The 17499-nt window shown below is 46.8% G+C and overlaps 1 protein-coding gene across 1 annotated transcript in view; it reads left to right on the forward strand.

The window, feature by feature from the left end:
* Nucleotides 1-17499, forward strand: part of Prkce (protein kinase C epsilon) — a 483940-nt gene that overhangs the window by 305283 nt on the left and 161158 nt on the right. Inside the window, exons 3-7 of the mRNA XM_021218600.2 lie at nt 1143-1302; nt 2389-2423; nt 3710-3795; nt 8400-8529; nt 16820-16962. Coding sequence (XP_021074259.1) covers nt 1143-1302; nt 2389-2423; nt 3710-3795; nt 8400-8529; nt 16820-16962 — 554 coding nt within the window. The remainder of the gene's footprint in view (nt 1-1142; nt 1303-2388; nt 2424-3709; nt 3796-8399; nt 8530-16819; nt 16963-17499) is intronic.

Genomic DNA, 17499 nt, shown 5'->3' on the forward strand with positions numbered 1-17499 from the left:
ACTCATATATGCACATGTGTGTATACATACTCACACATGCACATGTGTGTATACATACTCATACATGCACATGTGTGTATACACACTCATACATGCACATCCATATGTACATACTCACACATGCACATGTGCACAAAGAGATCTCTGTGTTCACTCACCAGAGGTGTTCCTGTGAGACCTGTGTGAGGCAGGGTAGGAAATGATGAACTCTCTGTACTCAGGAGATAGCCAGTATCATCAGAGACACTTTGAAACAAGCAATCCCTTGTTAGCCACGAGTTAAAAAGAAATTTCAGGCCAGCTGAAGACCAGGAAATAAAACTCCAGCAGGCAGACCCCCATCTTCACCATCTGCAGCTGTGTGTGTCCTGCAGCTACCAGGCTGCCCGGCTGCTGTGGTGCCCTCAGCACACCCTGGTTCCCCAGGTCACTGTTCTGTCTTCAGTGACCTCATTAGATGCTCTTGGATCAGTGCTTCTGAGCATTGGAGGTGCTCTCTGCTCAGTGTTATCCCCCCTCTTCCTTTTGACCTTGGAGAATGTCTCTTGCTCTAATCTGAGTATGAGGGAGAAGGAAGAAGTTAGGTTTATTAGATTCTACTCGGAAGAGGCAGCAAGTGCATTCTGGTGTTCCTAGCCGTCACCCCATGTGGGCAGCAGTGCAGCCCCCATTTATTGAGAGAGATGCCAGCAGAGACTCATGGTGGGTCTTACTCTATTGTCCAAGATCACATCACCTAAAAGTGTGCTAAGATTGGAATGTTAGACATTTTGACCCCCTAGATGCTCAAGCTGTGTGGGTTGAGCAAAGAGGGCATGAGGGAGTGGAACAGCTGGGAGCAAAGTAGTTTGGGATGGACCATAGGATGTAGGTAGACATGACAAGATGCAAATGAATTCTAGGGTAGTGGTGGTGCATGCCTATAATTACAGCACTTGGGAGGCAGAGGCAAGTGAGAGGTGTGTCCCTGAGTTCAAGGCCAGTCTTGTCTATAGAGCGAGTTCTGGGACAGCCGGGACTACACAGGAGAAATCCTGTCTCAACACACACATACACACGCACACTCAACCCACCTCTGCCCAAAGGTCAGTGTTGGGGTACACTAACACCACCATTCTCCTCTCTGCTTGTGTCTTCTGCAGCCCCTAAAGACAATGAAGAACGAGTATTCAGGGAGCGTATGCGACCAAGGAAGCGGCAAGGGGCTGTCAGGCGCAGGGTCCACCAGGTCAATGGCCACAAGTTCATGGCCACCTACTTGCGGCAACCCACCTACTGCTCCCACTGCAGAGATTTCATCTGGTAAGTCCCTGGAGAAGGGAGGTGGTTAGGCATGGAGTGGGAGATAATGCACCTCAATCAAAGATGCTGATGTGAAGGAGAGAGGCTTTCTTCTAGGTATGGTGGTGCACACCTTTGAACCCAGTGCTCAGGAGGCAGAGACAGGTGGGTCTCTTGAGTTCAAGGCCAGCCCAATCTACATAGCAGGTCCAGGTCAGCCAGAGCTACACAGTAAGGAGCGCCAGGGTGGTGGTGGTGGTGGTGGGGGGAATATTGAGATTTTCCCATGAAAGCAAATAATGAATAAAGTAATGTTCTTCCAGACAGAGCATCATATTTTAATTTGAAACAAAGGAGCGATTTCTCTAATAAAAGTCCAAAAGGGCTGGATATAACTTTAGGAACTTGATCTATAGTAATTTCGCCATCACTTTTTAGAACTCTGATTTTAAGGTTTAAAAGACAGACCTCAAGTCCCAGTGTGAACCTAGACAGCAGACATGTGAGTTTCAGGTACAGTGAGGCAGGGCTATGGATGAGTAGGTTGGACTGTGCTGTTTCCAGGCTAACTAACCTTGCCGGGGGAACCCTGCTGTGACTGTAGAAGGAACCTTTTTAATGGTTGATTGAGCCCTTAGTCCTAACTACAGGCTGCACATAATCCTTGACAGGCTTTGGGATGCCCAGGGTATGTGCCAACCAATGGCAGGCCTTATCTACCATCACACAGCCCTCTGTAAGCAGGTCTTGGTGCTAGGATGAGGGGGTGCCACCTTCTCACCCATGAGGAGGGGAGTGTTTTAGTTGACTGGCTTCTGTCTAGAGCAAGGAGGATTACTTGTGTCTGTCTAGAACATGGCTACCCCAACTGGTCTGAGTGTTTGTACAGAAAACCAAATCTTGATACAGGCAGCAGCCCTGTACCTGCTCCAAAGTGAGGCTGGCCCTCTGGCCCTCTGGAAAGTGTTCTTAACTCTGCAAATTGTCGCGGAATTACCCTGCTCAGCAGACCCCAGAGTACTCAGCGCAGCCTGGACAATGGCCAGAAGTGGGTAGCTTTGTGTGTTTACCTTTTGACCTAGTAAAATTCCATCTTCTTCCTTTCAGGGGTGTCATAGGAAAACAGGGATATCAATGTCAAGGTAAGAGGTATTTTATGAACTTGGCTTTTGGAACCCATGGTTGGTTTAAGGTTATAATCCCTTCTGGAAAGTGCATGATAGACTGGAAACCTTTAGAGTCTTTGTATAGTGCTATTTTCCATCCTCTTTAAGAAGTATGACCCCTCCCCTCTACTGTGTCACTGCCTGGCCATCACTCTTATGCATGTATGACACATGCCACCAAAGCACTGCCTGTCTCCTGGCATCCCACTAAGTGCCCCCTGCCATGGCATCTTGGCCACAGTGGTAGAAGGCAGCAGTACTTTGATTCCCCTCCCCTCCCCCACTTGATGTAACATTTGAATAGAGGTTCACTGGAGTCTCCTGTCTTGTTGGGGTCTATTGTGTTCCCAATTCCCCTTCCCAGGCTGTCTGAAAGGTGCTCTCTCGCCAGCTTGTGGGTAGCCCTGGATGCTTCTTGCTGAATCTCTCCATGATTGTGTTTTGAAACCATTACTAAGCATTTGTAGCTTTACTTGAGGTGTTGTGGTTGCATTTCTCTAGCTAATTGTCTATAATAGACAAGGTCAAGTTGCACAGGGAGGTAGAAAGAGATGCAGTGATGTCCAGACTTCTCTCTCGTGAGAACTGGGAGGACAGGTTGGCCCTTCGGGGTTGAACGTAAGTCTTACTTTAAGCAGGACTTGGAAGTGGTTCTGCTAATGGTTGCTATGGTTTGTGAAAGTATACATGCACACAATTACCTCCTTTAATCACTGAGGAGCCACACTGCCCCATGATCCAGCAGACAGAGCTATAGGCCCCACTATGTGGATTTACTAAGTTCAATGGAAATTGTAAAGTTTAGCACATGGCGACCATAAAGCGGATTATTTTTCAAAGCCCAAGAACTCCTGTATTGTATGCTCCATCCACAGGCACCCCAAGTAGTCCTTGTGTCATGGCCCTGAGTGAGAAGGACAGTGCAGAACCTTTAATAGTGAGGGCTCGGTGGAGGGCTGGGCAGAGGGTGGTCCCTGACCTTGGCCCTGGCAGCAGGACAGCTGAGTAACCTTCTCACAGCTTCCAGCGCCCTTTGGGTATCAGTTTCATCCTTCCACACTCAGGAAGCCCCACGGCCCCAGTGGCAGCGCATTTTTGAAACCTTGCATTCAAGGCTTAAGGAGGGGATTCCTTTAGGTTCGGACACTGACAGAAAGGGCACAGCTCCGATCGTGTCTTCACCGAGACCCGATCAGCTCTCGGGGTGGGGTCTTGCCGGCCCTGGTCGTCACTCAAGCTTCCTCTGTTTTTGTCGTTGACAGTTTGCACTTGTGTTGTCCACAAGCGATGCCATGAGCTCATTATTACAAAGTGCGCTGGGCTGAAGAAACAGGAAGCCCCTGACGAGGTAAATATTTACAACGCTGGAATTCTGTGCCTTCTTCCTTACCAGCCTCTCCCTTGTTTGCCCCTGATGTGATCCCCACAGGAGCCTTATCTCTCTGAGCTCCTGCAGTTGTCTTCATTGTGTTGAGCAAAAATGAAGGGAGTTGGCTCCCCGCCTGCTGGCTTGATGCACCATCGAATGCATGAGCACAACACTTAGTTTACCCAGTGAAGTGAGAGCCTAAAGCTGAAGGTCATGAGGGAAATGTGGGGGTCTATCTATCTATCTCTCTATCTCTCTATCTATCCATCATCTATCTATAGCTATCTATCATTAATCTATCATCTATCTATCTACCTAATTTATCTATCTATCATCTATATCTATCATTTATCTATCATCTATCTAATCTATCTATCTATCTATCTATCTATCTATCTATCTATCTATCTATCTATAAGACAGGGTCTCTATGGAGCTCCAGCTGTCCTGGAACTCATTGTGTAGACCAGGCCATCCTCTAATGCTTAGAAATCTACTCACTTCTGCCTCCCAAGTGCTGGGGTTAAAGGCATGCACCCCTATGCCTGGCTTTGAAACGGAGAGTCTTGTTTCATTACCTCATTGGAACACTGAAGTGACCCAACGATAAGTCTATGTGCAGCCAATAATCAACACACAGCAGGAGCCGACCCTTAATGAGGTGGTCCTCCACAGAGTGGAAGAACAATCCAAGGGTGCTGAGGAGAAGAGACTAGAATAGTGTCTTTGAGCACTTACTGTGCCCTGGCTCAGAAGCACTTTAGCACATATCATTCAATGCCACAGCAGGTATGACCATCATAGTCTTAGCGCAGAGAGCCTAGGAGCACCGAAGTGGTTACAGAACTTGCCCATGACACAGCGACTGTGAGAAAGAGCTGGCTGCGTTCAGGTGGTCTGGTCTGTCTTAGAGCTTGAGCCTTGACTCCCTGTCTCTTAGCTTAAAGACCAGGGTCAGACTGGCTTTAAGGAAATTTCCAGAGCTCTGGGAATGTCGAATTACACAAGGGAGCCAGGCTTCCCCTAAGACTCAGGATCAGTGGTTCCCAACTTTCCTAAGGCTGTGACTGTTTCATTCGGTTCCTCATGTTACAGTGACCCTCGACCATAAAATTATTTTGGTCGCTAAGTCATAACTGTAGTTTTGCTACTGTTGCTAGCTATAATGTAAATATCTGTGCTTTTCGGTGGTCTTGTGTGACCTATATAAAAGGATCGTTAGAACCGCCCCTCTCTGGTCCCCTGGGGGTCTCAACCCACAGGTTGAGAAGTGCTCATCCAGATAGTGGGCTCATTAGTAGGCTAGAGGACCTTCCTGGGGGAGATGGCAGGTGTACTGATGGGTACAGAGGTCATCTGTGCCAGAACGTGAATTTCAAAGGTGTCCTTCCAATAAGTCCCAGTGCAATAAGTACCGCATGGTCATAAGTCACTACAGTCAGGTCAGAGGAACCCCGGGAGGACTAGACACCTGGCTTTAGAGTGAAGTGAGCGCATAATCTGAGTCCTGAAAGTGATTTACTTCTGCCTGCTTCCTAAAACATGTTAGCCAGAGGGAATTTCGCATCCAAGACCTTCCCTGTCCTTGAGCCTCCTCTTGCTTCTGTGCTGCTGCTGAAAGCAGCAAGAGGGGCAAGGCTGCAGCTGAGCCTTCTGTGCTCCTGAGGGTAAACTGAGGCCTGATCCCACAGCTGTGTGCAGTGTGGGTATGGGGGCTGGCCTGGTTAAATTTGAAGTCTAGAGACTACAATAGAACTTAGTTGGTAGAGTGTCTAGCATGCAGAAGGCCCTAGGTTCAACCCTAGGCACATAACCCAAGCCTGGCGGTGCATACCTGAAATCTCAATGCTAGGGAGATAGAGACAGTAGGACAGGGGTTCGGGGTCATTTTTGGCTGCATGGTGAGTTCAAAGCCAGCCTGAGATATACAAGACTGGTTTCAAGGAAGGAAGAATACATTACAACCCAGCAGCTGTTTCTCCTGACCCTTGACCTCAGAGCATAACCTGCAGTCGATGGTTACTGTCATTGCTTTCACATGAAGATGGAGAGGCAGATAACGCGCTTTACTGCCTGACTTCCTTCCCGGGGACATTCCGTTGACTATTTACTGGGCACTTCCTGCATGGCAGGCATTGGACCCTGTCCGGTAGAAGCGAAGAACACATGAACCCTGACCCCACAGTCCTCACAGGCCTTGTCGCCTGGGCACCTCGGGTTCCTGATGCTCTCTCTCACTTTGTGGAAGGGGCATATTCCCACAATACTCTGGGCTTTGCACAGTTCAGAGCTAAGATTGGAAGCACACAGTTACCACTTACATCTGGCACAGGATGCTTCCTTCTGTCTTTTCTGACAGATTGAACAGTGATGTCTCCAGAGAGGCATGCTCCTAAATGTGGCCCATATCCCCAGAGACAAATAGTCAAGGTCTCAAGAATGGGGTTTCTTAGAATGGTGGGGTTGGCATCCGTCCCGGTGTCTCTACCACGGTTCCCGTGCTTCTGGAGGCCAGCATGCTATGGTTATCACTGGGTGCCTTTCGTCGGGTGACAAGTCTTTAATTCACTCCTTTGAGTCACTAGCTTTAGTAGTATGATCGGTGTAGGTACACACATCTATACACACACACCACAAACACTTGTAGTTCTGAGTGCTTCATTTCCAACATCCTCTATTCAAAAATGCTCTACTTTCATAGTGAGTTTGAATCCAGATTGGGCTCCATAGAAAGACTGCAGCTCAAATAAAAACAAAGAGTTCTGGTGATGGGGGGAGGGGCTTGGATGCTTTCTTTCCCACCATGAGCACTTGCCCAGTTGCTTGTCTTGTGTCAGTCTGTGCACTCCTTGCTGGCACAGTAAACAGGAATGCCATGTCTTCCTGTTGTCTTGGCTTTTGTCTGATTTTGAATCTTGAAATTCTCTTCTATAGGCTCACACATTCTCCCCTGGACATGTCTACTAGTGAGTGTGCCGTCTTGGTGTTTGCTTCTCCATATGACTCTGGCGAGTTCTTGGATGTGTTTCTCACTGTTCTGATAGCTGGGAATCTTTGTTGGTCCCAGCTGAGATCCGTACAGCCGTCTCCAACCCCGTTGGCCTCCTGGTCACCCGGGTCAACTTCCCTACCTCTTCACCTTGGTCTGCCCTTCACACCTTTATTAAATTATTCCTGGTCAGTTAGTTTCTCTTCTACCGCATCTTCAGAACTGCAGGAACAGAGTAGACAGTGACCTCATCTGATCCGAGGAGTCAGAAAGGAACATGTGTGGTTGACACACACAACACTCGTGTGCCATAAATCTAAGGTGGGTGGGCACAGTTCTTCTCAATAACCCTGGGAGACTTGCACTCTGATAGAACCCTAATGGATGGCCCATAGATGAGAGAGGTATTAGCAGCCTTCTGGCTCCCCGGGAGGACCAACCATTTCTGGGAGCTGGATAATGGGGGACACCATAGGCATGGCTTCATATCTACACCTAGGTCAGTGTCTGTGTCCCTGAGTCCTCCAAGGGGACTTTTCCATGCCACAGTCAGCTGATGATCCAAAGCACCCTACACACTACCCCCTCCCTGGTTCCTAGGGTCAGAAGTGCATCTTTCTTCCCAGGTTTTCCTGCCCTGTCTAAGAAGGGCTGGTTCATGTGGCTGCCTCACTAGGTGGGCAGGGAGTTGCTCTAGAGAAGATCTGAGGAGACTAGAGAAGATAAACAGTGCTGGCTGGTGACTCTCAGCTCTGTAGAAATCTTCATGTCTCCTTCGCTTCTCCTCCATTAGTTTGCTGACCTCACTCTCCTATGACATCAGGTGGAGCCGAGAAACTGTCCTTATATTCCAAATGAGCAGCCTTGAGGTCCCAGGGAACCAGGAAACCCAAGGCTGCACCACTTCCCAGACCCCCAGAGCTGAGCCGCTGCCCAGACACTTGAGTTTCTGTTCAATGTCCTCTCTGTCTATTCTGTCCCACACCTGTTTTCTTTTCACCAATGAGCAAGTAGCAGCAGAGTTGACTAGAACCCCGAGCTCTGAAATCACACACATGGGGACTTGGTCCTGTCTCTGCATCTCTTGCACGTTTCTGAATCCCGCAGTGCTTTCTTTTCCTTGTCAGTGAAGTTGAGGAACCAGTAGCCCCACCCGCTATGGTGGTGGGAGAGTTTAAGGCAGTAGCGTCTAACTCAGTGTCCTGTGGCCATCAATCTATTAGCCATCTTCATCCTCCACGCTGTGCGGTACACATGTGCTACTTTATGGGATCTCGGGTTTCATCTTAAGCTGCTGGAAGCTTCTCTTTTCCAGGCTAGACCTCTGTGCAACAAAGCAGTGTTGACGGCACCGGTGATGTCCGACCGACTTCAGTGTGAGGTGCCAATTGCTAATTGCCTGTTATAATCATGTAGAGGCCCCAAGTCTTGGAGCAGACAAGGGAAGCAGCCTCATCTTGCCTGTGAATTAGGAAGGGAAAGCTGGGACAAAGGAGAGGTTCCCTTCGGGGGCCTACAATGATTTGTGCCTTCAGAGAACCCAGTGAGCTCCCCAGAGGAGCTGAGTGCTGACAGTGTCTCCCTGTTCCTGCAGGTGGGCTCCCAACGGTTCAGCGTCAACATGCCCCACAAGTTCGGGATCCACAACTACAAGGTCCCCACATTCTGTGACCACTGTGGGTCCCTGCTCTGGGGCCTCTTGCGGCAGGGCTTGCAGTGTAAAGGTGAGTCTCTTCTTGACCCCTCAGCCCAGTATCCATGCCTCCCTCCCTTCATTTTCCCTTTTGCAAAAAAGCATTCTGTCCTCGTAGCGTTTCTTCCTAAAGTGGGTTCCCGATTTGGCTGGAGCCTTGGCCACATTCCCTTGATAAGCCATTGTCTCCCGACCGTTTTTTCCTGTTAAGACCTCTCTTGGAAGAAAGTGGCCAGGAGTGTGGAAGACACGTGACAAGGAAGACGTGGCTATGCCTCATAAAGTGGCTGCAACCCAGAAGAAACAAAATGGAAGATGTAAAGAAAAGAGGCGCTGGCCCGAGAGGGGGACATAGTTTCTGAAGATTAGTGAAGGAGTAGGTGTAGGTTTTCCCTCTCCAACCTTTGCTCGGAGGTGACTCTTGGAGAATGTCACGCTAGGGCATTGCCACCTGTGATGTTACTGATCCTCCAGGGGCTGTGCATAGATGACGACATCCCCACGGCAGAAACTGAGGCTCAGAAATAAGGTAGCGTACACGTGCCCACCCCACCCCCCGGAAACAAAATTACCTCTTCATCTTTGACTCTGTTGCCCCCCCTCAGAAGGTCAGCTTGCTCTAAAATGGTATTTACAAGCCTTTCCATTCCATTGTGAGCCTAGCTCTAATGTCAGCTTGGGAAAGGTGAAGATAGAAATACCGAGACACACACACACACACACACACACACACACACACACACACACACACCAATTGTAGAGCATACTACATACTGTGCAGGTCCCTGTGCCCAAATCCCAGACTGGTCTGGCATGGCCCTGCTGCTGCACATAGTGGGTGCTCAGCTCACCAGGAATGCAAGCTAGGTGACAGAGTGATAGTGGCTCTTTAAAACAAGTACGACCCCCACCAAGTCAAAGTGACTTGTTTATTTGGGCATATTTTCGTCTTTAAGAAGTCAGTGCAAATGAATTGTTATCAGGCAATTCAGGGCTAAGAGGGGTGCAGTTTGTGGCTGACAGCATTATTTGATATTCCCTCATAGTCCTCTGTGTGTGTGTGTGTGTGTGTGTGTGTGTGTGTGTGTGTGTGTGTGTATGTGTGTGTGTTGCTTCATGTGACCGTCACTCAGGTTTCATTTGGTCGCAAATGGCACTCACTTCATGCTTTGGTCTGTGGCTTCCTGGTGTCACCACAGCCTCCAGGAGCCTGTGCTTGCAATGGATACCTCAGTCACCCAGTAACCCTATGCCCAGCCAGCTTTGTCCCAGGACTAGGCTCCTCAAAGTCCTTTCTCTGCCGCTTCCTCCCGTTGTCTGAGGCAAAAATCCTCTTTAAAACCACCAGTTCAGTTCACTAGCCTACCAACCCAAATCCATCTTGGGGAAGGACAGGTCTGACGTTTAAACACCAGAGGGCGCCCCAGTTAAACTGAACAAACAAGTTAGTTTGGGGCAAGGGAGTGTTGTCTGGCAGTGTTGGGCAGGCAGGACAGAGAGTTGGGTGCTGCTGATTTGCTGATGGGGGAGGGGTGGGAAGCCAAACAGAGGCAAAGTGTCCTGGACTACGTGTTCTGCCTGAGCATGCTCAGAACTTCTTAGTGACATCTGGTCCAGACTCAGAGGGCTATGGTAGGCTTTTCTTGTTTGTTTGTGTAACTGAGAAAACTTCTCTTCCGAAAACTCCCACACTGCCTTCATACTGGGACATCCATTCAGCTGGAACCTCTACGCTGTGCACAGTCCAGGCCAGCAGTCACAGTCGTGGGGCAAGCAGGAGGCCTAGCCTTACCTGCTTGGTTTGATCCAAGTAGTTTCTTATTTGCTTTATTGACCATAGATTTTAGGGAAGTTTGGGTCTCCTAGCAGAGAGGAGCAGAAGTGTAGAGTCCCCCACAGAGCCCTGTCCCCACACATGCATAGGCGCACCATAAGTGTTCCACACCAGAGTGGTCCATTGGTTAACACTGGTGGACCTGCACCAACACACTACCATCATGTGAAGTCCGCAGTTTACACTGAGGCTTATGGTGGGCATCAGAAGATCTATGAGATGGGACAGTTCTACAGTGACATGCATCCAGCACTGTGGCATAGAAGGCAGTCCCCTGTGTCAGATGATTATGAAAACAGCTGCTGAAAACATCCGTGGGCAGGTTTTGGTGTAGAAGTAAATTTTCAACTGATTTTGGTATAAGGAGTACCATCAGATGTATACTTGCTGGGTTACATGGTAAAGAGAACTTTTTCAGGGTTAGCGGCACCTGAGTTGTCTAATAGCTAAAATGGTGGTGTTGTTCTTCCTCTGCCCTTGAACTAGCAGTGAACAAGGGTTTTATATCTCACCTCCTGACCAGGATTGTTTTAGATTTTGTGCATTTTAATATTAATAGAATGGTGTAGTGGTATCATATTCTCTCTCTCTCTCTCTCTCTGTGTGTGTGTGTGTGTGTGTGTGTTGCACACAAATGATTATGTAGGTGTGCGTGCCCGTGTATACATGTAAACACAAAAACAGGCTTCAGGCATCCTCTTCTATCGCTTGCCACACAGATTTTTACTAGGTTGCTAGGGTCTTGAACTCAGGTCTGCATGGTTATAGAGAAAGCTCCCCATTCCCTCTGTGCTGGCTAGTTTTATGTCAACTTGATACAAGCCAGAGTCATCAGAGAGAAGGGACTCTCAAATCAGAAAAATGCCTCTATAAGATCATGCAAGCCTGTAGGGCATTTTTTAAATTAGTGATTGATGTGGAAGGGCCTAGCTCCTTGTAGATGAGGCCACCACTGGGATGGTGCCCCTGGGTTCTATAAGAAATCTAAGCAAGACATGATGACCAAGCCAGTAAGCAGCATCCTCCATGGCCTCTGCATCAGCTCCTGACTCAGGTTCCTGCTGTATTTGAATTCCTGTCTTAATTTCCCTCCACAATGGACTGTGATGTGGAAGTGTAAGCCAAATCCACATTTTTCTCCCCAAGTTGCTTTGGTCATTGTGGTTTATCACAGCAATAGAAACCCTAACTAGAAATTAACTGAATTAATCTAATTGAATTAAATCCTAATGATGCACAACATGTACCATATCCTCGTGTGTTCCCTATCTGAGTATCTCTGGAGAAGTTTCTGCCCACATAGTTTGTCCATTTTTAATTGAGTTGTTGAGTTTTGGGTGTGGTCTAATTTGGATACTAGGCCTTAATAAGGGACATATTTTGCAAATACATTTCTCCAACCTGTAGCCTGTCATCTCCTTTGCCTTATTGTGTCTTTTGCAGAACAAAGGTCTTCATTTTATTGAAGTCTTGCTCACCATTAGATATTATTCATTCTCTCTCTCTCTCTCTCTCTCTCTCTCTCTCTCTCTCTCTCTCTCTCTCACACACTTATAATAGTCTCTACAATAACTATAAACATACTNTCTCTCTCTCTCTCTCTCTCTCTCTCTCTCTCTCTCTCTCTCTCTCTCTGCTAGATCAGGTCTTTGATCACATATCTAAAATGATAAGTCTAAACCCAAGGTCACCCAAATCTCCCCTGTTGTTTTCTGGGAGCTTCATAGTTTTGCAATTGTATTTGGTCTGCGATCCATTTTGAGCTCACTTTTACGTCTGAGCTGAGGGTCTTGTTGGCGTGTTTTGTTGTTGCAGGTGGATGTCAGCCGCCGCAGTGCATTTGTAGAAAGAGTTATCTTTACTTCTTTATATAGGCTTGTTTCCTGGTAAACTAGTGAATAACTATGTTTTTATGGCCCCTTTCTGAGCTCCACCTTCTGCTCTAATGACCACTTTCCTCTTTAACTGATGCAGTACTGTCCTGATTGCTATAGCTTTATAGTAAGTCCCAGAGTTCATGTCTGACCTCTGACTTTATTCTCCTCACTTACCAGGCTTAATATTCTGGGCTTCTTGCCTTTCTGGAATCCGTTTGCTGGCAATGCCTCACGTTTATAATTCGGAACAGCTAAGGCTCTGACAGCATCAAGCTTTTGTCTTAGCTACTTTTCTGTTGCTGTGATAAGGCATCAAGACCAGAGCCACTGATAAAAGAAAACATTTCCTTAGGCTGGGGGAGTGAGGGCATGGGAGAAGGAACAGCTGAGATCACATTTTTATCTACAAACAGGACTCAGGGAGAATACTGTGAGTGTCTTTAGAAGCCTCGAAGCCCACCCACAATGACACCAGTTATCTATCTTTCCCTCACAGTTCCCTCACTGGGGATCAAGTATTCAAACATATGAGCCTATAGGATCCCCTCTCATGCTTACCACCAAAGCTTTCAATCCATCATCATGGGATGAGACTCCCAAAACTTAATTCGTGAGGGTTTTTAAACCATAGTTTCATAGTTTTTCACATATGAACCTTGTATGTATCTTGCTGGATTTTTATCTATTTCATTTAGGAGTGCTAGTTTAAGTTACAATGGTTTTAGTTTTTAAATCCCTTTATTCATGGCTGATACACAGGGAACTGATTGATCTTTTCTATTAACCCTATGTCCTGAGCCTTATTAGAACCAAGTGTTGGCTTTGGGGAGTTTTCTCTGTGACCTTCTTTTCCCCCTGCCCTCCCTCCTCTTTCCTGAGCCTTCCTCTCTGTGTGGGATCCTTTGGTCCTGTGTCTGCCCTGTTCTGTAGGTTCAGTAAGAAGTCTTGTTCCAAATGTCGAATCTGTATTCCACACCTGGAATAATTCCACACAAGAACATGGCATTTAATGCCTTACTAGGTTTAACGCATTCTTAGATTAATTTTGCTTTGTTTTATTAAGGGTTATTGTCAATTTGTTATGCTTTGTTTAGAGTGTTTACATCTAACATGAAAGACCTTGCCTTGTAGCCTTTCATTGCCTCTTCATGTCTGGATGGTAGGGATTCATGATGAGTTAGGGAGTATTTCCTCTGCCTCTATCTCCTGAAAGAGATATCAGAGAATTGGATTTTCTTCATTAAATGTTTGGTAACCTTACCCAGTGGATCTCTTTGGATCCAGCGCTTTCTGCTTCAGAAGGTGATTACTAACTAAACTTTACTAGTAGAAGAGTTATTCTTATTGGCTTTTTCTTCCTGTATGTGTTTTGGCCAACGTTTAATTCTGATATTTATCATTTCAGATATATTAAGGATCTGTAGAGGCTTGGAGATGTAGCTCAGTGACAGAGCATTTCTCTATGATGCAGAAGGCCCAGTAACAATTGTGTTCTCCAGCTCCCTCTCCCCCTCCCCTCTCCCTTTCCCCCTCTTCCCTCTCTCCCCTTTCCTTCCTAGCAGACAAAACAGAACAGCTCTTCCTCACTTGACTTTGCATTTATAATCCAATTGATTTTGATACAATCTTTATCTTATCCTTACCCTGGATGTAATTTGTACATATTTTTTCAAGTTTCTTAGATACTTAGTTTCTGTTGCTTAGATGACTTAAGGGCCTTTTCTTCCTAATACACATTCTGTGCTATAAATGCCCCTCTAAGTATGCTTTGGCTGCATCTCATCAATTTTGATTAGCTGTTCCTTCCATGTCAATCAGTTTTCCCCGGGAGTCTTCCTTTGTCTTCCTCCTTCGTTGGCAGTACGTTGCTTGAGCTTCTCCTGTTACCTTTCTGTTACTGACTTCTAGTTCCACACCGCTGTGGTCTAGAATCAGAAATCGTGTAAATACTACCTAATTATTTGGAATAAAATGTAGAAGTACAGCTTTCGCAATCCTGCAAAGTGAACTCCACTGATCTGGAGCTCATGCCTGGTACAAGACTGCCCGACTCCAGCCCAGTGTCTGCTTCTTGGTACTGTGTTTTCTTGGTGGTCTTACTCCCTTAGAATTTGAGCTTCTGTGAGGAGTCAGTGTCTGTCACCTTCCTCCATAGCAACGTAACAGTCCACGTGCACTGCTCTGATGACATGAGTCCTCTCAGATTGTCAGTTTGGTTGTGAGCATAGCCTCTAAAGGCGGAGCCGTCTCTCTGGCCCACTTTCCCTTTCTTAAAGCTATGATTTGTTGTAATCATATCCCTTCTGGACCTTAGCCATCCAGCTATTATGGGCAATTCCCAGGTAGATGCCCTGGCTGTTGTAGTACAGTTGTTCCAGGTTCTTCATTGTGGTGGTATGGAAAGAGGTGTTTTAGTGGGAGCAGGGTGGGTAGCTCAGTGATGCTCCCAACTTCGATGGCCCCAATAGTCTGGAGCTTTTGCTGCCATGTTAACCCCAGACTCAGACCCACTGTAGGCACGGCCTAGCCCTGGTTCTAAAGCCTGCTGACCATCTGGAAGCGCTGGACCATTCTTGACTTCACTGGCCTAGCACCCAGCATGCTTATAGCCCCGGAGCTGGAGTACAGTGATCGATGGCTCTACAGCAATTGCTCCTCGTGAACAGCTAACCCCTCATACTGCAGCTCCTGGATCCAATTGCAACCACGTGCACCTCATCTGATGGTGTGTTGCAGGCTAGGATGCAAAGTCACAACAGTTCTAAAATGGTTTGATTTAAGGCATTTTATGGTCCAGCATGTGGTGTATACAAAGGGACATTTCCGTGTACTTCTGACAGTGTCTTTCTGTTGGGTGAAAGTCAGTAGACTCAGTTCTACCCACGTGATTGATATAGTTGCAACGTTTAACCACAGCCTTGAGAATTTTCTTTCTTCAAGTCTATTCCTGTGTGGTAGAGGAGTATTGAAGTCTCTGAATCTAATAGTGAGGTCATCCATTTTTTCGTTTTGTTTTGTTTTGTTTTTTTTTTTTAAAATCAGGTACATTTTGGTATTCTCTTGCTAGATGCATACACACTAAGGATTTTATCTTTTTGGTGAAGCTGGCTTGTTTATCACTATACACTGCCCCTCTTTTAATACAATGGCTATGCTTGTTCTAAAACTATCTGAATCCAGTTAATATACTACGGTACGAAGAACCAGATTCTCTCCAAAACCCTCAAGGAAGTGGCAGGAGATATGGCCAAGAGCTCCCCTTGACACTGGAAACCGCAAATATTATACTTTATATGTGCTACGTTTCTTCCTATCTTATACATGTTTCAGAGTGGCAATTATAAATATAGGCACAGTAAGAGGCTGATCACAATAACTAGCAATAGAACAGGACACTTGTAACAGTTGAGCTGTCGTGTGCTAGCATGACACGTCCTTTGCAGTTTAGGGTCATTGTTGAGTAAAACAGTTACTGTCATCATACCCATGTATCAGTTTGGATTTTAAACATCATCCAACAGCCCTTGTGTCAGAGGTTTGGGCCACAGTTTGGTTTGGAAAGTAGTGGAAATCTTGAAGTGACAGATCTCCTTAAACTGTCCCCCCCCCCATCCCCAACATCCAAGATGGAACCCAGGGCTCTATGCATGAATAGGTAGGCAAGTATTCTACCACTGAGCTATACCCTCAGAGTCTGTTAAAGCTTATTAGCTATAGTTCCAATTTGAAAGTTCCAACATCGTTGCTATGTCAGAGTCTAGATCCATCACTCCATCTCCTCAAACTCTTTTATGTGTTTTGTATTTTTTCTTGGTAACCAGGTATGATCTTCTAGGCTAAGGGACTGGCAGTTAATGCTCTGTGGTGCCTTATGCCTACGGAGTGTAAACCCCATGGTGTGCCCAACTTAGGGACTGGCAGTGAATGCTCTGTGGTGTCTTGTGCCTACGGAGTGTAAACCCCATGGTGTGCCCAGCTTAGGGACTGGCAGTGAATGCTCTGTGGTGTCTTGTGCCTACGGAGTGTAAACCCCATGGTGTGCCCAGCTTAGGCCTCCGGCAGAATGGGGTGACTTGAGTGGTTTTGTTAGGAGCTGATAAAAGCCAGGAGTAAAGCTTGAGGAAGGTGTTTCTTCTCTGGCCTATTTCAGGGCTGCTGGTTTTCCTCTGACCCTATTGGCCCAGCTGGCTGAGTGTCTCCTGTGATTACCAGGGAGCTCCGTGTATCATGTGACCCACAGCAGAGTACCGGGTAGACCACATATGTGGCATGCATCCATTTGGGCCTAGAATCATTTGGGTCAGTGAAAATCATTTGGTTCTTGCAGAGGCAGTATCCTGTTGGCCTAAAGGAAATGTAAATATGCCTGCTGCTTGTTCTTCATGTGTGCAGGAAAAGTGGCAGGGAGAAACAGCCAGAGCCGTCTTCTGGCACTCTCTGCAGGGTGGCTGGTGGGGGACATTAGTTCTCTCTAATGGAGCAGGCGGTGGTTTTATCTATTTTTATTTTTCTTCATTTTCCAACCTATTTCAAGTGAGCACATTCCTTCTGTAATTTGGTAAAGGTCATGTTTTGGGCATGAGCATTGGCTGTCTATGTCTTCCTTACAGTCTGCAAAATGAATGTTCACCGTCGATGTGAGACCAACGTGGCTCCCAACTGTGGGGTGGACGCCAGAGGAATTGCCAAAGTGCTGGCTGACCTCGGTGTTACTCCAGACAAAATCACCAACAGTGGCCAAAGGAGGAAAAAGGTAAGGAAGGCTGGGTAGATTATCTGGAGCTCTCTCCAGGCCTGCTTCTGAGGGCATCCTTACGTGAGGGTGGAAGACTCCTGGAATTAGGACCAGCACCTCACTCAAAATAGCATGTGTAAGGCCAGATAACCCGAAAGGCTCATTACACCTCAAAATCGGAGGAAGCAGATGGCAGAGCAAGCCTTTAGAGCTATGTGTGGGTTAGGGGTCTTAGTGCTAGAGTCTTTTCCTATGTGTCCATGAGACCTGAGTTCAGTTTTCAGGAACACAACAGAATAAAAAGATCACCAGAGAAAACAAGCTTTGAGATGAGGACCTTGAAGTCCCTTCTAGAAAACAAAACAAAACAAACAAAACAAAACAAAACATGACACTCTAGAACAGTGGTTCTCAACTTTTCTAGTGCTGTGGCCCTTTAATACAGTTCCTCATGTTGTGGTGACCCCCAACCATAAAACTGCTAATCTCTACTTCATAACTATAACTGTGCTACCACTATGAATTGTAATGTAAATATCCGTGCTTTCTGATGGT

The sequence above is a fragment of the Mus pahari genome, chromosome 18 (assembly GCF_900095145.1).
Source record: "Mus pahari chromosome 18, PAHARI_EIJ_v1.1, whole genome shotgun sequence".
Taxonomy (NCBI): domain Eukaryota; kingdom Metazoa; phylum Chordata; class Mammalia; order Rodentia; family Muridae; genus Mus; species Mus pahari.